Source organism: Diadema setosum, chromosome 7 (assembly GCF_964275005.1).
Source record: "Diadema setosum chromosome 7, eeDiaSeto1, whole genome shotgun sequence".
Taxonomy (NCBI): domain Eukaryota; kingdom Metazoa; phylum Echinodermata; class Echinoidea; order Diadematoida; family Diadematidae; genus Diadema; species Diadema setosum.
Genome location: NC_092691.1, coordinates 34,950,618 through 34,972,620, shown reverse-complemented (window position 1 = coordinate 34,972,620; position 22,003 = coordinate 34,950,618). Strand labels below are relative to the sequence as shown.

Sequence of the window (22,003 nt, the reverse complement as noted above, 5' to 3'; positions counted from 1 at the left end):
CAATAGAGCTCAGGAGTCACATTCCAGCAGGGGTCCTAAAAACATGCAGGCCGTGAGACCATAGTACCCGACAGCTGCCATGCGCAAGAATTTCGATAATCGAGTGTAACAATTAGTGCTTGAAGAGCGCAACAGGCAGACTGATAAAAAATAGCGTTCATGGTTAAAATCCCGCCAGACTACTAATAAAGAAGACACAAGGCGAGACATAAAGACCTACAAGTACTATACACTATGCATGACATAGCTGCTCAAAAGATATTGCTTCAATGGAGAGCTAAGCTTGATCTTGTATTTAACTTCTGCAATGGTGCACGAACATACACGCATAAGGCTTCCGTTAGCACATCTAAAGCTGCATGTTCAGTTGATAGACCAGGGAATTTGTGATGCAACTGTTGTACGGATTGCCTTCTGAAGATTGCAGTTAGTTCCCAAAGGAGACCCATTTTGGTGCCTGAACAACTCGCGATATTAACCACAATTAGAAACATATTTTGGAAATGTTATTTCAAACAAGATATATCTTGCCATCTGAAACCCCTTTTTGCACCCGGCTAGGGGTGTGAAGTTCTCCGCTGAGTCAGCACCGCACACAATGAATCCAAGGTTTTTTTTTTTTTCCCCACTTTGTTCGGTAAGTATAACTGACAGGGTTGACTCATTTTGACAATCATTGATGTAGAGTCTGTCATCATCAGAAAGAAACTTGCAGAAGCACCCGGCAAGAACATGTCCTAGAGGGGCAATGAGTGGGAAGGAGTGTCCCTCTTCTTGTCTCCCAAGTTAAGGCATTACATAATCTTAGAGCTGAGAAATATCAAACTTCTTTAGGATTTTAGGTTACGAGCCAAGTTTGGCATGGCGTGGTACTCTTCTGAAAATTTCACTCATTTTTTCTTTGTTATGGGGGGGGGGGGAGGTAGGACTGCTGCTGGGCTGGCAAATATCCATAAATCAAAATTACGAGGGTTTCCAAGAGAAGCCACTGCACAAGAGCGTTTCAAAGACTAGAAAGGAATGAATTCTGCAAAGGTTAACGAAAAAAGAACCATCATTTCAGACTCAAGAATCATAGTGATCCACACCATGCCCGCAATGAATGAATATTGCATGAAATGCGATGAGATGAAATATCAAAAAAATGTCCCTGCACCTAACACGACTGGATGTCACCTGTTTCTATAGCGAGTGTTTCCGTTGTCCGAGGGATCACCTTATAACTAGGTATCATCCAATGCCAGACTACTACAATGAAGAAATTACAGAGGAATCAAACACCTTTGAGCCACAAGAACTCTAACTTCTCTCATTAAAAAATTAAAAAGATATAAAGAGAGAAAATATCACACCCTGCTCATTCTGTTTGCTTTCGCAGCAGATGCACAGTAAATCATATTCTTATTTTGGGGAATTTATTTTTAAGCCTGAATAGATTTTTGCCAAATCCTTAATGCAGTTAGCCTGTTTTGCATGCCTTTGTTCATGGTTGGCATATTTCTAATTCTAAATGGCATCTGGCCTTTTTCAAAAACATTCACAAACTCTCAGATCAACTAGTCTCCTCCCTACTGTGAAAAAGTGAAGATACCTAGGCCTATACAATCATCCTACGCGAGACAAAAAGCTTTTTTTGCTCCATATGCCACATTCTGCATCAATGCCATTCTGAATCTTAACACAGATTTCCTCTTTCGGTTTTGAGGTGTCTCAGACTTCTTCTTGCCTCCTGATAGAATGTTCACATTTCTTATGTCAAAATGTGTAAATGTCATCTCACATCAAATAAAATTTATGTCAAATTATCTCTTTTTCTACACCATGTTTTGATATATTTTCTTTATATTGTGGTATCTCAACGTAGAGCATTTTCCCTCAAAACTTGACATGCTAGGAACACATACAAAGTCCATTCCTAAAACGTCACCACTCAGACTCTACCATCTTGTCACTCGCTTCCTTTTGCCAATGTAGAACAACACGTTATCTGTTATTACGATGGGAAGCCAAGTATTCCAGCTGTCACTGTTTGACGACATATAAATGAATGAAACAGGTCTGATGCTAGTCCACATCTTGTATTTTCTCTTCTCCTTCTTCTAGTTCCCATGCTCCCTGCTATCCCCTCACCCCCAGCCCCCCCCCAAAAAAATATATAAATGAGAATATATATATATATATATATATATATATATATATATATATATATATATATATATATATATATATATATATATATATATATATATAAATTCACACTGAATGTACCTGGTTCTTGTGGTATTGTCACACACTGCTGTATGTTGCACGTCTGCCTGTGGCTGGGTTTTGAGTCCCGCTCGCAGTCCGAACTGGGCCGCCTGGCTCCATCCAAGCACTTCACGTGCCTCGTCCGATGGCCGCCGCCGCAGCTCCTCGAACACTGAGTGCAATGCAAAGAGAAGGAGGGAGATAGGTGAGAAAATTAGAAAGGACCGAGACAAATGATAGATATCTTATCTGGGCCCCGACTTATCAAAGGATATAATCGATTATAAATTTCCTTACCACACAGGCTGCCATAGACTTACCGTAGAAATCAACAATATAATCGATTATAACTCTTCATAAAACAGGGCTCTTGTCTGAGTGAGTGGACCAACATTTGAAAAATCAAACCTATAGTATGATAGATAAGGAATTTTATGGTTTTACCCTGTGGTATTAATCCGTGGGGAAAAAAACAACAACTATTGGGCTTAGAAGAAGGTAAGATGAGTGGAAAAAATTTGATTATTTTTTTCCCCTCATCTGTCAACACTTTATAGACTTGTGGTCTTAATTGTGACAAGCGAGCCCTCTAGTGGCAGGAATAACTTGGCAAGGAGCATGAGTGGTTGTGCAAGGGAGGGGTGTGGCTGCAACAACTGTCAATCAGTGGTTGTCCTGGGAATTCTGTTTGAACATAAATATTATGGAAGCTGATTAATGTGTCGATTTACATTTAACTACACAGTTAGCAAACACAAATGAAAAGAATTACAAACACAACGACACAACAAAACACAAGACAACACAGACACACACACACACAGATTCAAAATTGCTGTTCATCATTGGCACTTTCAAGTTCCTGTCAAAACTATGAAAGCAAATTCAAATCTCTCTGTCTGATAATCATGGCAGCTCCTTTTCTTAACTCATACTAAAATCTTTAAAAAAAAAAAAATCACTAAGAAACATATTTCTCAGTGACAATATTTCTTTCTCTGTGACCACAATTCTTTCCTTGATTTGAAATCTAATTTGTTGAATCACTGCAAGAATCGTTTGAAACTTTAGCTGTTTCCCAATTTCAGGAAAAAAAAATAATGGTGTACATTTTTTTAGTGCAACAATCTGTCAGAGAGATGCTCATGGCACTTTTAGGCTTTAAGCTTAACCTATTGAGGATGGGCTGATGTTGCTACAATTAACACGCATTTCACATGGACACCTACCCTTGAATACTCGAGACTCGTCTTCAACAGGTTACGAAAAGGACAATTCCTTGTGTATTTTTGCTGACATAATTGTTTGTTTAAATGTATGCCATAAAATATACAAGCCTGATAGAACCTGACAGGCTCTGGGTATAATCCATCAAGATGTGTTAAAAGTGATTGCCACAATACATGCACAGCTGCTGGCGGGCCCACAGCAGCAGCAACATACCAAAGAGAGTGAATGAGGGTAAACCATGATTCACAAACAGGCCATTAACTCGCAACAAAGATCAATTTACGACAGGATGCGTTCGTGACATGCGAGGAAAACTCAACATGACGACCAATGAGTTTGCACTGATGCAATAGATGTAGGCTTTAGAAAAAAAAATGCACACACAAAAGAAACATCAGCCTTTATTGCAGAAACTGGGCTAAATGGCCCAATCTGTCAACAATTGTCGATGACAGATTCATTTTAACCCCATTCCAAAAAGAAATGTATGAGCAGTAGCAAACAACAACAGCAATGACAAGAACAATGGCAAAGATAATAATGGCTCAAAAAGATGCTATCTACATCAAGACAAAATTGTATGGGGGTGGTGATGCTGGAGTTGAGGCGGACAGAGAAAGGGGACTAGTGATTTCTTCAGTTGGGAGGGAAGTTTGGAGAGGAATTGAAGTTGCAAATCTTGGGGCAATCTGTGAGATGAAATCAAGATGTTTTCCCTTGTAAGACACATCACGTCTCATTCTCTGCAGCCACCCGCAAAGCCGGTCGAGATCCTTTCCCCCGATACAGCCCACCCTGTTTTTCTCTTTTCTCCCTCACTTCTTTCTTTTTTCAAACTTTGTGCAGTAGTGTCTTCAACTCAGTGTTGTACAATACTTCAAGACTGATTTGTTTATTAACTGTGATGATTGTCTAGTTATTGTTGATTTTAAAACCTTAACACAGGATAATAAAAACACATCAAACCAAAATTGGCTTGGCCATTTGAACTATAACTCAAAAGAAACCATCAATATCTCAGTGGCTTTGGGAGTACCCCCTCCCATAACCACACATTCACACACACCAAATGATTTCATCTTTATGTTATTATCAAATAAAAATAATGGTTTGATTGTATTTATGTATCCAATTTCCATGCACTTTTAAGAAGCAAATGTTAAAGAATCTATGAAATTCATTCATTCATTTACTTTTTGCATTTCCAACAGACACATGAATATTTTACAGAAATTGAATACATAAATAACATCACTATACATAATAAAATATAAGTTTACAGAATATTTTTAATTGAATTGAAATGAAATGAAAATGAATGTGTAATGATATGTACATGAAATATTGGTGAAAAGGATAAATGTATTGCTAAATCATTTATGGAAAGAATCGCTTCATACCAAACACACAAAAGTGGCACTTCTTGAAAATATATGGTAACTCATACATGGGGGCGCTGTGGCATAGTGGATAAGACTCCCTACTCCCAAACAGAGGGTCTGAGTTTGATTCCCCCCCCCCCCCCCAAGTACTTATGTCCCTGGACAAGATGTTTTTACCCACAATGTCCCTCTAGACCCAAGTGTACAACTGGGTACCTGGCAATGTGTAATGACAGTGGTAGGGCCCTCTGGTAGAGCAGTGGCAATACAGAGGCTACCCTGGATGACGAAACCTGCATCATTACATGTATGTATTACTAAATTATAATAAACAAGTCTGACAGGACTAGAAGAAGAGAAATAACCATTTCCTCTACCACAACCCCTGCTCTTCAGAAAGAAATATATCTACATTTAGTTAACCCCATTGATAATGTCTTTCGATCAATACCACTCATATCCTCTAAAAGAACCTATTAAAGAACATGAGTGATTAATCTGGGGCGCAAGCTGCCAGATTTCACACAGACTTTGCACAGCATGGGACCAATCCTGTTCCCAGATAAGAATCAGGGGGTAAGAATCGAAGAGATGCACGTAACTCAAAAACCTCTCGATACAGATTGAGCATGTTCATCACCAGCAACATCTGTGATTCTTAACTGTGATGTCATCGCTCCGGGAGGGGGGAATGTTACGATTGCAATCAGCGACATCTCCCACGGCGGAAATGTTCTGGTAGCAATGAATGAGTTGCGTGCACGTCACAGGAAATCAGAAATCTACACTAACTTCTCCAAGACTGACACGAAAGAACTCTCAATGAAATCTATTTATCACGTTTAGGGGGGAAGTTATTATGTATTCTGTCAAGCATTGTTAAAAGATTAAATATTCAAATGAAATGTACAATGCTGACAAAATACAGTTCTCTCCACATACTGAGTATGGCGCATTTAGAGGATTAACAACTTTGACAAACACAGGTGAATTTGTCACAGTGCATCCGTAGAGTGGGAGAGTTTAACACATCATTCATTCTTACTTCCCAATTTTTTTTTATATATTTATAATTAGAAGTGAGTATGCCTGTGCCAAAATTCTCTCTGGTGAAACATTCAATTTCAGGAGGATGGAAATTCTGACAATTTCTTGTGTCATCATCAGTTTTTGTTTTGTTTTGTTTTGTTGAACAGAAATTTGTTACAAGCCAGGCAGAATTTGAGTCACGCACACAGACAGAATCACTCTAAACAGTGTTTCCTTGCTGTTTAAATAAGAAATCAAAATGTTCACATTTATCACATTTTGGGAGATTTGGGAAATCCATCTGCTGACACTAACATGTGTGAGTAAAAACAATAAAGAAAAATTGTAAAATTATGTAGAAAATTAGTAATCACTGTTTTTATGCAATTAATGTACAGATGATTTGTCTTTTTTTTCCTTTACCTCTGCCTGAGGGATGATAAAATGAGGAACATTTTGATTTGTGTCATCTTTGATGAGAGGACGCCCATCAATTAATGTCATTTGGCAACGTGGGTTGCTAATTTGAGGTGGTAAATGGCTGTAATGGGTGGGGCTTTGCATCAGTGAGCATACAAGCAATTCAAACTCTGTATGACCTGGGGCTCTGTCTCAATTCATCTTCTATACTTATTCATGCATCCATCATCTGTCATTGAATACAATCACATATCTTTTATTCATCCCCACCTTCTCCACATTTCACAGTCTTTTACTGCTATTTCTAATTGCAATATTTGAAATTGCAACAAGTGTCATTTGAAATTGAAAAAGAATGGTGCTTGCAAACATCATCATAAACGTAAATCATGGGGGGGGGGGGGGAATAAAGATATAAGTTAGGTTTACACGCTGTTCCTAAACTTTCAGTTTAGGTCGAAAACTTAACTCTCGATGATTAGCTTGTAGTTAAGCACCATGTGGACGCACTCGAAAGTTAGCAATCTTAAAGATAGTCGATGATTAGAACCACGAGACATCTTAGGGTTTACGCTCTCTCCACGGGCCACGGGGGTCCCCACTCGTATAGTTTCACTCCGTGTGGACACAACAATCAACGAGCTTGTGAATTAGCGTGAACCTCGCGTCTCGTTCGCTGTGCTATTTTGTATGGGCACAAGGTCATCTAGCAAAGACTCTGCACTTCCGTTGTAATCAATGAGTGGGGCTCGCTCGTAAGTTGTAACTTAAAGTTTAGGTGAATGTGTGAACCCACGTCATGATTTCATGAGTGGAGCTAATCATCCACAGTTAAGTTTTCGACCTAGACTTCAAGTTTGGCAACTGTGTGTGAACGTAACTATAGAAACTCATTGACCAGGGAGGTGGGATGCCACCTCCCTGCATTGACATAAGAGTAGGAAGAATGAACAGGTTTCAGAAGGACCAGGGAGTGGGGAATTTCTGAGAGGGTACTGTTCCAGTCAAAAACTCATTTGGAATTTTCACACTGCTATTAAAATTGATTGCCAAGATACATTCTAATTTTTCATATTATCATGTGAATAAGAGGACTTAAACAGAAGGTATGCTTAATACACACATTACATATAGAAAGAGTTCAGTAATGTTAAGGAATCTAGGAGTGACAATGTACTCTCTGATGATGTTAATGTAACTGGCACTATATCAAAATTTGCAGGCACTAGTTTTTACCTATTACATAGATTAAAGTTCCATTTATAACAAATAGCTTAGTCAATATAATACAGCACTGTCATTTATGAACATGTACATTGTACAGAAAGGTTAGATTCAGTACATACAAGTATGACATGAAGCATTGGTGAGCCTTTTCTGGTCTTTTTCTGCCATCAAAAAACAACAACAGAGCATTGATGCATGCTGACAGCAGGCAGCTGACACAAAATGTGAAAAGCCACTGTGGTAGCCATGGCAACCACTCGCCTGGTCTTATCGCCTGTCTAACTGACCCTCTTTAGGGGGGAATATTGATGTGTAATTGGGTGCTGATATTGACAGGAAGCATTTCAAACACCTCCCCCCCTCCAAACAGCTGTGACGTTGACTCAGCATGCTCTCATGTAGTTCTGACGACCAGGATGACCAAGTACATGTCCAATGGAATCACCCCAACCACAACCCAAAGACGAAGAAGAAGATGAAGAAAAAGGAAGTAAGAAATGACCTGTCAGGATCATGGACAGCCCCCATGCTGTGTTTCCAGGGGTGCATGTCTGGAGACACTCCGTCTTCCCCCTTTAAATGGGGTAATAGCTGATCCCCAATGGTGAAATGGAGGGGTATAACTCTTACCCCTTGTGGGTGACACATCACTGTAGTCTAGCTCTCCACACTTTTGGTGTCTGTGCCCCGTCCAGCCTACTGTAAAAGCTGTCATTTTTGTGTACAGAAATTTTCACAAATGAGGAGGTCACACACATTTTTGCGAGATGTTTTTCACGATTTAACATCGTGGCTATCATAAGTACAATATGCATGTCCATTTGCAAAATTTTTGCTTGTTGTTAAATTTGTGTCCCACCAGTGTTTTGTGAAATCTGCAAAAATTAAACCCTTGCAAAAATATCAGCTTATACAGTAGTATTAGGTGTTCATTTCGTAGTCTTTACATCAGTTTTGAAGCAAGAATGTCTCTCCTCTTTCCATGGCAAACAAAAAATTGCCAGCAATGAAATTTGCAGGCCAAAACTATTATATCTGTGCACACATTCCAACAAGAAAATCAAACAGATTTCAAAGCACAATCTGGTAGATACAGGAGTATGCTCCATGCATTTCAGTATGCAAAGATGATTCCCAAAGCCAGGAGGCTGTTATATTCTTCTATCAGAACATGCAGAAAAATGACATTTTTCAAGAAGCCTTCCATAGAATCAGGGACACTCAGCAAGACTGAGTATAGAGTGGAAACAAAGAAAAAACAAGGAAAAAACAAGAACAAAACAAAAACAATAACAACAAAACAACAAACAACAAACTCTGATGCATAAGTCAAGGTCAAATAGTTTGCAATTGATGCATACTTGAAGGTAAGTCCCTGAACTTTCTTTCTTGTAAATGATTCAGCACATCATCTAATATACTACATCCCCAGGGAAGTGTGAATAATGTGTGTGTCTGCCTACTTGTTCTAAACTATCCACAAGCAGAAAACTTCATAAACTTTAATGATATTGAATGTTTCGTACCTTAAGTTGTACATTTCTGGAAGTAGAGAAAAAGACAATGATAGATTCTTTGTCTCTGTACTTTAAAAAAATAATTTCTGGATCCAAATATCAAAAACCTGCTTTCAACAATTATGTTAGAAAGAATTACTGTGTGTGATCACAACAACAATCCCTACAAAGTCTGAGAGGAGGTTTAGTCAGAAAAAATATCATTAGTGTGTGTGTTTTTGTGGTTTTTTTTTTGCATTTTGTTCTTCGGTAAGTTACTCATTTTCCTGCTAACAAAAAGAACAGCAACAATGAAAAAAGATATGAAGCAAACAGAAGAAGGAAACTGTTCTTCTTGCAGATTTTCCATGCCAATATATCATCTCTTTTTTTTTGCCTCACACCATGTGATTTTGATGATAAATGCTAAATTGAGGAAACTTTCTTGGCAATGTTGGGCCAGTTTTGGGCATGGAATGGAACATACAGTTCACAAAGACAGGAATTTTGAGATGAAATTGAATAGTATATTCAGTTTTCTGACAGGGAATTGCAAGAAGGACAGTTTAATGCTTACTGTCAATCTCTTTTAATTTTCCTTCAGCTTTAAAGTGAAAATTCATTCCACGTTCAGAGGTACTTCTTGATATCAGAGTAAAAATGAAAGACAGAAAATGGTAGAAGCTTCTCACTAGAATCAGACACAAATTAAGATGGTCATAGAATAGTCAGGTTAAGCTAGTAGGTAACTTATATAGTTAAGCAGTTTAAGGAGTTCCAATCTGAGCATGTGATAAGACCCACTACCATTATTAAAGCTGATCATAGTTCATGTATTTAGGAAGAAAGTGAGAAGAAATTACCCAGTTTTTGGGAGATGCATGGCAAGTGGTTCCAACATAGTGTTTGCTTTAACTTAAGAGATATATGACACAGCATGCAAACTTCCACACATTTATCTCTAGTTTTGGACATCGGCAATAGTGCTCTGCTGCAGAGAGCATGCCCACATGGATCTGCACATGCCATCAGGAGGCAAAGATATAAACTAAATGCGCCGAGGTCAATTTCTGGTCTGGGCCCTGGCAGGGGGGGAAAGCGATGGGATGATCATTCGATTTGGAATCAAATTTGACAGCAACGACAGAGTGCTAGATTCCCATCCCTCAAGTGCATCCTCATTCCTGGAAGCGGAAGAGGTTTCAACATCAAGCACCGATCACGTCTGATGACGGCAATGTCCAACAAAATTATTCTCTATAAGAGTACTTTGAAAGTTTTGCATTGATTTAGAAGCATTGTCTGTTTTTTGAAGTGAAATTCCTAGTAACCCTAAAGGCTATCATGTATTTGTTTTTCTTTAGAGGATTACGACACATATTCGTCAAAATCTTATAGGCACTTTTTTTTGTCTTGTTTAGATTACAAATAAGATTTTGATCGGAAAACCTTTTAAGAGTCACAGATACTCTTCCACATATTGAAAACATTCAATTTTCTTGGCAACAACCTCTGCTTGATTCTGGATACTGAGATTCTTTTTGTTGGCAAACGTTTTGTAAGGGAATATTTACTGATGTAAGACAGTATACAATGGACCCCTTTGAAAGTCAGCCCAAACTATGGCTGAAAGAGCAATCCTCCTCGAGTGGAGAATAAATTAAGGAATAAATAAATACCTAAATAAATACCTAAATTAAAAAATAAATAAATAAAAATAAATAAATGAATGAATAGATAGATAGATAGATAGATAGATAAATAAACAAATAGATAAATAAATAAATGAATAAATGAATAAATGAATGAATAAATAAATAAATAAATAAATAAATAAATAAATAAATAAATGAATAAATAAATAAATAAATACATAAATAAATAAATAAATAAATAAATACATAAATAAATAAATAAATAAATAAATAAATAAATGTGCTTTACAGATAGCATTGGCTGACCATTGCTGACTGCCTCGGGGTGAATCACAAGGGGTCAGTATCATCAAGGAGGTGCCATAAGCCTCCTTGGTATGATGCACGTTGGATGAAATAGATGAGATTAATGCAATGTGCTACAATGAGTTAGTTAGTACTACATCATACCACACATCATATCAAAGACTCAAAATCAAGCAGAGAATATATACTGAACTGATTTTCTCTTTTTTCCTCTTCTCCTGGTTTGTCAGGATGTGGCCACAGAGGTAAAGCAAACTATTACTGAGAGGAATAATGCAAATATGTTTTGCAATTTGATGGGAAATTGGGTATCAAACACATATACCTCTACTCAAAATCACATTGCATGTCCATACTTCATATTTCATCACTTTTTTTACCCTCCTACAAGGCGGCCGTCAGATGGTAAAACGGTCTAACTCGAAAATTTGACTTTTTGAGGTAAGTTCACTTTCCGGGATATGTGAGGGTGCTCTTTCCAATGGTGCTATCGAGAAAATCCCATCATGTCTTGTTTTAGAGATAATTTCCGCTATCTTGGTACTTTTTTGTATTTTTCCTTCAGATTTGATGGTAAAACGGTCTATCTTTGAGTTAGCCCATTGTCGGTAATATCGTGCGGAGGTAAAACGAGCTATCTTTTACATAAACCTTTTAACCTTCTTAAGTGAGATTTTTTGATCATCGCTGTCAGATGGTAAAATGGTCTATCTTCGAGTTAGACCAATTTACCACCTCACGGCCGCGCGCTGCTTGTAAGTTGTATACGTGTGCGTACGTCTGATCTGCAGGTAAAAATCTCTCTAAAATGTTGGAACAGTCGTTGAGTTGGAGACGTGGTGACTGAAAAGGGGACTATTTCCTTCGAATGTAAGTAAATTAGTAAATAAATACATAGTTCTCTATGGGACTGCACTGCATAAGGGAACTTTTACATTTGTTTTGATCTAACAGTTAGATATATAACTTTGATTTGAGATTTGGTATAAAATATCAAATTTCAAGCGCTAGTGGAATCTAACGTATTAGGCCGATGCCTTATGACTGCATTTCGCACCGATCCAGCGGGCATGCCTACCAACCCCCGGGCCGCCACCCAACCGTGCTGGCGGTGTGGAACACCGATTATTCCGTAAGGCACGTCTTGACACGGTGCGAAAAGAGGCCTTGCTTGAGGTTTACGTCTAGATTTAGGTGTCTTGTTCGATCTAAGGTTTCTAATCTATGGCCTCATCACATGCAGTTAGACTGAATCCTCGTCTAACGTTAGGTCTATGGGATCTAACGATTACACTCTCTTTAACTCTGGACATTAGCTATCGTTAGGGGTTAGAATGTGTTAACTGTTAGGTGAATTAGGGCTCTACGCCTGTTGGTGTTAAGTGTTATGCCAAAACAATTATTCAATCGAGCTAACCGTTAGGCCTATAATCACAATGAACTTAACACCTAACGTTAGCACATTAGCAGTTGTATACCGTAGACAGTACAGGCCCACCCTATTAGGCCTACTATTAACGTTAGATGTACACTGTATTTGTAGGGCTAACGTTAGACTGAGACTGTGCATAGTCTATACAGAAGGTACCGTATAGCGTAGTGCTCTAACGCTAGATCTACTATTACTAACGTTTAGAGTCTAATCAAATACAGTACTAACCCTAGTTAGACCTGTATAATCATCATAAAATCTAACGAGTCTTAAGTAGAAATATCTAGCCTCTAGTCAAAATCTGGGCCGCTGATTCTACCTAACGTTAGAGGTTTCTAGTAACCTTACGCTAGTATATAATGGCAGTTTTATTGTAAGACCCAGCCTACCGTTAGATAGACCTAGGTTTAGACATCTAGACCCTCTTGAGGTTCTAAAATCTATGCATAAATGATACATATTATACATCTAACGTTAGGCTAACTTTGCTCCATAAAAGTAAGAGTTCACGTTAAATCTAACATTTCTAGATCTTGATCTGAATAGAATATCCTAACATTAGCTCTGAACGTTAGCACTAATTAATACTAGTCTCTAGAGTAGAGGTCTGCCAGATTGGAATGTCTTTTTTTTTGGGGGGGGGGGGGGGTCAACAAAAGGGAAGTGAACTTTGCCTTTCTTCATCAGATGGAGGAAAATATATGACATGTTGGTCAGAAAAAAAAAAACCTGCACATTAAAGTGCTTAAAAAGAGAAAACTTCACAAAGGAACAGTTGCTGAATCTGAAAGGAAATAGCACAGAGCGTGTTCCAACCCAAACACCAAGTACAAGAAGTAGTGAAAAGAATATGATCTGGTCAAGATGTATGTTTTTCCAGTTGTTTTTTTTTTTCTTTTTTCACATGTGCCATAATTGTCATGATGTTAGTAATCTTATAATATAATTTATGTTAGCTATTCAGGGCCCCAGCAATGTATTCTGGTACTTGGGATAAGGGAAAGTATTAGAGGGAAGCATTACCCACATGTTTTGGAGAGGTGATTTTTTTTTTTCTTCACTGAGAGACGAATGCTCAGTACAGATATCTTATCGCACTGGTCTGCAGAACACAAAAATAATATCAGACTAAAGGTAGAATTTTAAAATTTTGGCAGTCACCATTCTAATTTAGTTATACAGTGACGAAAGTTCAATACAACAGCGTACAGTGATAATAGCTAGGATATGTAACCAGAAACTGTGAAAAAGATAGAGATATTGAAATATCGCATAAAGAGAAAATTTTGTTTTTCTAACTGGTGTAACGTTTGTGATGGTGGACACATAGCATACGTCACATTAAACAATTAATAGAGTTTATCAATGCAGTTAATGTAGTCAGTGCAATTTGTATTGTTGATTTTCAAAGTCTTTGGATGTATGTCACAGACATTTGTTCATGATTAAAAAAAAAATCACTGAGGACTCATTCTTTCATTTAAGAAGATTGCTTTCAGATGGAATTTTTGTTTTTGTTTTTAGATGTCCACAAATCGAGACTGAGGTTCTTTACCTTCCAAAACGAAATAGATAAAAAGCATTTTGATAACCAACAACATAGATGTCAAGTGCTGCTTTTCTAGTAAATGTGCGCTGATGGCAAATCATTATTAAAAAAAGAGAGAAATTGCTTCGTTTAGTGTTTACTGTATTTCATTGTGTGTTGATATAGTCCGTAAACGCAGTTTGAGACGATGGTTGCGAGCATGTGCACATTGTGTAATACGTTTTGTTGGTTGACTGGGAATTTAGAGTGTTTATGATAACTGAAATGATTTTTTTTTTTTTATTCACAAAGATGTGATAATATAGAACACACACGCAAAAAATAAAAACAATCGAATTGCAAACAAACCATTTGTTACATGTCTGCTCCAAGGTCATAGAACTTGGCCAAGGATAAATATTATAGACTCGATGATTTAACCGACTTAATGATGGGAAGGGGAAATGAGGCTGTTATTGCATTGTTTGCATTTCATTTCTACTTCCTTTTTACTTGTTTTCTTTTTTTTTTTTGAGGGTGATATTTGCCTTATTATTTCACACAAATATCTAGGATACATATATGATATTCTTATGTCGCCGAATAATTGTGCGTTCCAAACAACGCTCATGTAAACAATCAATCATCATAAAAGAAACATTTAGTAAGTCTTCTGCGGGAGGATAGATCAAAATAAAATGCAAACACCTCGCCTTAGAACATTACAAATGTAAAGGTGCTTTCGTGCCTATCCCTTGCAGGGCTGCGTTTCAGGGCCCGAGAATGCAAACTATATAGCATTGTATTGATAACCATGAATTCCCAAGCTTCTCGGGTGGGGGGGGGGGGGGGGGGGAGGTTGAGCATGCAGGATGGGAGATTTGGTACCGTAATTTTGCCAAGCAAAACGTGATTTGTTATCACGGTTTCCATGACAACCATTTCCAAACATAGTAAGCAATCTATATATAACTGGTATAAGCAGGTTTCATTGTTAAACAGATTAGATAGATTAATACATTGCTCGCACACACATACAAAAACATGTTTCAACACTTCTACGTTTTAAAATCATGAATATTTGAAATTTTCTGGGAGTGACCTAAATGATCAGTTGCCATGGTAACAACATTACTGACCAGCCCTCTTTGTATTTTTTTTCTGACAAATAAGCACATTTCAGTCATATCAAGGTGTCACAAAGGGTTTTTGCAGTCAGCTATCCAACCTGTCCATTGACTTCGCCGATTATGTAAGATAAGTATAACTACACGCACTATACCATGTACAATATATATGGGCCTACGCTATGCATTCGATTTTCCATTCAAAATGCGCGTCCAGTAAAAAATACATCGTCCCATTTAGGATAACATAAAACGAGTTATCTTTCGCCTTATCTTATGATTTCTTTGCTGCATAAGATATCAGAACATAAATTATATTTCGAACAAATAAAAACGTTTGAATAGACTGATTTCGGTAGTTTAAAAAAAAACAACTTTGAAATATTGGTAGATTCTGCAAAGTAAAATTTTAAGTAAATCACAGTTTTATGTTTCATTGCGCCATATATGTGCGTGTAATATTCTACTTTCAAATGTATATTAGTTAGGTTCTACACTTGAAATGGAAGATAACACATTTCTAGTTTAAAAGGTACTTATAAACTATTAATTTTTTCGATAAAAAAGTAAAAATCTTGATTTTTTGATACTCTTTCAAATTTTTGGCTAAAAAAGGCATTTTTCGGCAAAAACGCACTTGACATCCGGCCGTACGCTAAACTTCAGTATTTTTGCAAAACTTTCATCTGGGAAGAAAGACCACTTTAAAACCACAAGATAAAACGGTAAAATGGTCTAACTAAAAGATAGACCATTTTACCATAGTATGGCAATAGTGTTTGTGGTCTATCTAGAAGATAGACCATTTTACCATCTTATGATGTGTAGCGGAGTGTATACATGTGCTGTGGTTAAACAGTCTATCTGCACAAAAATCTCATTTATTTTATAATTAAAACCCCAAATAAGCACAAAATTCTTCAGTTATCAGTGTTTGATATGCTTCTTCTTGTCCCATTGCTAAAAATGCATTATACCCATCTCGTAAAAAAGCTCAAACCTCTAAACTTTAAAGTCATTTTTCTCAGAACAGCAATTTTCGAGATAGACCGTTTTACCATCTGACGGCCGAAGGCTGCCCCGGAAGTCTCACTTCACCCCAATGACAACAAATAAAATCAAGCTTGCAATCAAAAATCACCTTCAATGCTTCCCCCCATCAATAAGATCAACTAGAAGTTGTTCTTCTTCCCCTTTCCCGGTCTTTACTTAAGTTCTGAACAGGAATCACATTAAGCCGTGCCGCCAGATTGAGTTTGAAAGTTGCCCCACAAAACAACACGGTTGCCACACACAGCTCTCATCCGTGGGGAAATTAGCAGATACTTGTAATGGACGTTGCATGCTCTCGGGCTGCCGGAGATTTCTGGTCATGATATGCCCTGCACTCTGGGAGCCTTCCATCAAGGATGTGCCTCCTGAACCCTTTTTGTGCCAGGGACTTTGGACAGTGTGTACAATGCTATGGGATCTCTTGGACCAATCGGCACTCAAGACACACAAAGGGTTAAATGTAAGTCCATGCCTTGCATTCTTGCTCTCCCTCTTGCTCTCTCTAGCTCTCTTTCAGTTGACATGGGCTACTGCAAATCTTTACAGGCTAAGGGCAATTCAAATACCGGTAACTACAATGGTCTATCATTGATGGAGTATTAAAAAAATGTGATAAAATATTCATCACCGGGGAAGAGGAATAGGGGGGCTGATGCCTTCCTGCATAGAAACATTTTGTCATATGTTCAATGACTTAAAGAACATATTAAAGTTGTACATCAACAACACAATGCCACAAACACAAAGCTGGGACATGTGGGAACACACAGATAAGATAAAATGAAAAACAACAGCAACAACAACAACAACAAAGAAATGTCTTATTATGAATTCCTTTATGAAAAGCAACATTTATACCATATAGATGAAGATAAAAAAGAATATCTTTCTCTTTCATGTTCCTAAAAGAAAGTGAAAGTTTTTGCCAGCAGTATGTGAAGAATGTACTTCCTTCTCACAACTTTCTTAGCCCTCCCACAACCAACATCCTAAAATCCTACTAATTTTAAGTATCAAAATGTTTCCCACTGGACTATGAGAGTTAAAGTACAATTGCTCACAACGTGCAAGTTGACTCTACTGGACAAAGGCATATTGGACAAATGGAGTGATTGAAGTTTCGTTGAAGATATGTGAACCTTTATGAAATTCATTTCACAAGTCTGATTCCAATGAAAGTGCAATCATTCTTTTTGTTAGATGTCACTCCATTCATCAAAGCCGATTTGAACATGGTGGGGAATTATATTTTAAGGAGTGCATTTTGGTATATATCTCATACACTAGAAGCTTTGTATATGATCATGAGCCGGTCAAAAAGCTGGAGGGAAGAGAAATGTTATATATCACACAAAAAAAGAATAACCCTCCCCTTATTAACTTCTGATGATGATATATTCCTGTCCCTCTTCCACCCTCCCCCCCCCCCCCCATATCAAACTCTCAGGTATGAAGACAGAGATGTTTTTGTCCCTTCAAGCACTTGAAGTTAAAGGAAGACCACATTCTTTTAAAATAGACCCAAAATGTTGCCATGTTTTTTCTTTCAGTTTCACATCCAGATAGCCTCAAGTAAGAAAAACAATAAATGCTTGCATGCTAGTACAGTTCAAAGATGATAAAACAGACAGCTCAGTTACAATTATATTTGATATGGTCTCATTCAATATAGAGATGAATAGCACCACTAATATTACTTTTGCCTAGGTTGCTACATTGAATCTGTTGGAGTACATGGTTTTTGAGAAAGTGTCTGAAGCTTTGTTTATCTACCATGGCTGATTTACTACATTCTGCAACTAAGGGGATTAATGTCTACTGCACAACCAGTCACTCTGAACGTGTTTCAGACTGGTTCTGTCAAAAACTGAACTTCGGCGAGTCTTTTAATCACTTGCAGTTTGGATGAAGAATTCCAGAGTGAAGAAACTGGATGGGGGCGGGGACGTAGCGAGTAGACCATAGATCTTCAAGTGGTTCTGATTTTCTCACCACTCCTGGGAGATTGGAGGGACATGGCTGGTTTCATCGCTATTGGCGACGCATCACTGCCTCCGCTACGGTGGCATGGATGTCATGGCACGCTGGAGCTACTCTTGCCACGAGGGGCCAAATCTCTTGTCGATATTTCTACATTTTTGATATTTTTTCCCCTACTCCTGTTACTTCCAAGAATCAAAGGAAGCATTGTTTGGTTTCATATGCAACAATTTTGAAATAGATTCAATTTTAGCTGGATTAAAAAGAATAAGACAAACATATCAGGGATAATTGTATTTCTCATTACAGACAAGGAGACAGTTTGATGGATTTCACAATTATTGTCATGCTATGAGCAAAGAAGCATTTGCTTGTTTCTTTCATTTCTTAATCTTTTTCTGTTTGTTTGTTTGTTTGTTTTTTGCAGGTTGGCGGTTACATTTAAAGGGATTGTATATCTGGTTGAGATTGGGACTCTGGTTTTAACTTTTAACAAGGTAATTTGAAACTTCTTATATGAAATACTAAAGAGCATACAATTCTAAGTTTCAAAGTTTACTTGACAAAATCGGTTTCAAAATGGCTGAGATACCCACACACGTAGTGTCCTAATAAAAGGTGGGTCCCATTTTTCATTAGGACCACTTTGTTTTAGTTTGTTTTTTGATATCTCAGCCATTTCAAAATGGATCTTCATCAAATAAACTTTGAATTCCTCTTAGAATTGTATGCTCTTTAATATTTCAGATAAGTGGTTTCTAATCATCTCTTAAAAAGTTGAAAACTGAATCCCCATTTCTACGAAAATTTTACCATCCCTTTAGGCTTCTACCTGTAAGCATACAATAATATTTTAACCTTTTGTCATAATGCATGAACAGTCAGTTATAGCTTTGAAGAATTTGTGATTTGATTTTGATCAAACAAGAAGATGAGGGAAGATGGGTGATCATTGCAGGCGTGCACCTGTTTAGATCCTTGATGCAATTCACTGTTGCACTGTATTACCCGATGTCAAATGTATAGATAAAGAAGTCTAAAAGCTACAGTATCAAATACTGTAGAGAAACCTGAAATTTGAAGACATCGGGTTCTGTTACTATGCTCTTTAAAGGGGGCCTCTCAAGTCCCTTGTGTCTTATGCTAGTCTAAACTTCATTACTGAATCTGAGGCACCATTAACCCCTTCAAGGTCAAGGTTCAGGTCATAGCATAAGATCAGCTGTTAGATGAACCCAGTCAGGGACAATTCTGTCACAGAGTCAAAGGCTCAAAGGCTCAAAGGCTATTGTGCACCAGTAAGTAGTGGCACGATTGAATTATCCCTACTGGACTACAAAGATATGTGGGGATATCTAGATTTTATAGCTTGTTTCTCAATACAATCATATAGTAAAAACAGAAAAGAAAAGACAGAACTTTACTGGATGTCTCAACTGGAAAAGACAACACACAGTGAGAAGGTTTAATCGTAAGTTTGCTGCAAAATCATTATCTTCCCTTTTGTAATTTGGCAACTTTTGATTTTATTGCATATCCTTTATTGGAGAAAGCTTGCACAGAACTGATTACATTTGTTAAATCTGTCTCAGATAAACAAACAAACAAACAAACAAACAAACCAAAATTTTCCAGTATGAGACAGAAGTGAATTTGAAGAGACAACAGCATGCATGTATGACCAAAACAGGGCTCCAATGAGAGTAAATTCCACACTCTACCTCACGAAAAACAGCAATAATGAATAGCAACAATCATATCTAAAAGACATAGCACTACACCCTATGCAAGAGATGCAGTTTGGCAAACTGAAGTGGGTTAAGACACCCATGACAGTGGCGCTGCGCACCTACAACAATTTGTGCTTACCTCGGACCACTCGGTGGTGTACCAGTGGGGTTCACAGGGGCTCTCTTCGCAGGGCTGACTGGACAGGGGCACGGCACCCCTACACATCCGTGATGACAGTATCCTGGGGGTGGGGTCAGAGGAGAGACAGACCACTTCCCGTGACTGGGTGCCCGGTCCGCACTGCGATGAGCACTATGGACAGGAAAAGACCAAGGTATAAATTAGGTCTACTGCAGATTAGAATGAAAATCTACGAAAGAAAAATATACATGAAAATAGTAAATAGGAGTAGATACAATTCACATTTATACAGCCAAGAAAATTCATTAATTATTATCATGTGCTACAAAAATAAACTTTCACTCATTGTCATCATCATTATCATTCCTCTCATTGCAATCATCATCATCATACATGTAACTCTAAATCATGATTATTATTGTTATAATCATTAATTGTTATGATTACCATCAAATTAATTCTATGTGTCCATTGAAGTGTGTGTGTGTGTGTGTGTGTGTGTGTGTGCGTGAGTGTTTGTGATGTACAGATCTTGTTATTCATCAAAATATCTCTGGTTACTTGTAGTATCCTTAATTTTGTAAATCATATATGGCAGGGGAAATGTCCTAGGATAAATTGTTATATTGTAACACATTTGTACAAGTGCAGGTTCTCTCTCTCTCTCAATACTCACATTACGACATGGAATACACACAGACACACACACTCACAAAGGATCAATGGTAGGAAAAAAAAAATACATCCCGAATTAAAAGGATGCAAGTGGGTATTTTGAATTTGAAAGTATGATCATATCACCAGTTTTATCAGCTTTCCAATCTAAGCAACGCATGTTCCACATTCTTGCACCCACTGAAAGACTTGCCCGAGGTTTTGCATGACTGCCAGGCTTGAATTGTGGATTACGTTTTAATTCTGAAATCAGAAGGGGCGTAAAATTAGATTCCACTTAGCGACACAACCACCAGAGAGATAGTGTAGTGCGGTTTGTGATCAGAATGAAGAATATCTATATTTGTAAGAAATGATTTTTCTAACAAAAAAATCTATATTTCAGCCCATGTGGATTGAAGCATCAAATAAGACCAGTGATGACGGGGCGGCCTCTGGAATGTCATCCAAATTGCAGACCGGTGAAATATTCCCTTCTTTCCTGAGATTTCCCATTGAGCCTTCGCACAGGTTACAGAACGCTCTCCTTTTAAAGCTAAGAGCTCTTCTTTTTTCCATTCAAATCATTCTCTATCCCAATATTTGAAGATACATGAAGTTTCACCACTTATCCCAAATAATCTTGAAGAATATATTACACAAAATGAACTATTCTTATCACTTCTAAACCACACTGTCATTTAGGAAAGAAATAAAACATTTACTTCGTACTTGAAATAGAAAAAAAAAATCTTGCCAAGAAGACAATTACAACATATTGGTATTTGTGGAAATTAAAAGAAATCAGTAGCCTTTGGCATATGTTTTCTAAACTTGTTAATCTGTAGTGGCAATTTTTTTTTAAATTGATTTTCGACACAAAGGCAGACACTCCTTTTTTTTTTTTTTTGTAAAACACTCCAGTTTTCTACTCTGCACTCATGCTGGAAATCTTGGTACATTTCTCAGTCAAACTCACCGAGCAAATCTGGAATGTAATCAAAACATCTCTGAAATTCTTCACTTAGAATAAATGAGAACTATATGTTCTTACACTCATATCGGGATTTAGTGAAGGTAGAAAAACTCAACACTCAGTGGAATATTGAGTAAAATTGGACAATCTGTTCACAAATTATGAATTTCAAAAGCTTTGGTCAACTCACTGCTTACCTCTGGTCTGGTTTTGAACTCTGTGACAATTTGTAATGTCACAGTTGTAGAATTGAATGCTGAAAAATTTACAAGAATTTCTATACATTAGAATGACCTGTTGCCGAAATTTATATATCATGGCAAATATCACTATCCATGCCTTCTGAATGAGCCCCATCACCTATAACTTCTATCTAAAGTGTTTGT

The 22,003-nt window shown here is 37.5% G+C and overlaps 1 protein-coding gene across 1 annotated transcript in view; it reads right to left on the bottom strand.

Annotated features, from left to right (window-relative positions):
* Positions 1 to 22,003, bottom strand: part of LOC140231303 (thrombospondin type-1 domain-containing protein 4-like) — a 246,080-nt gene that overhangs the window by 5,325 nt on the left and 218,752 nt on the right. The window contains exons 15-16 of the mRNA XM_072311455.1: positions 19,985 to 20,158; positions 2,269 to 2,422 (exon numbers count right to left, since the gene is read on the bottom strand). Coding sequence (XP_072167556.1) covers positions 2,269 to 2,422; positions 19,985 to 20,158 — 328 coding nt within the window. The remainder of the gene's footprint in view (positions 1 to 2,268; positions 2,423 to 19,984; positions 20,159 to 22,003) is intronic.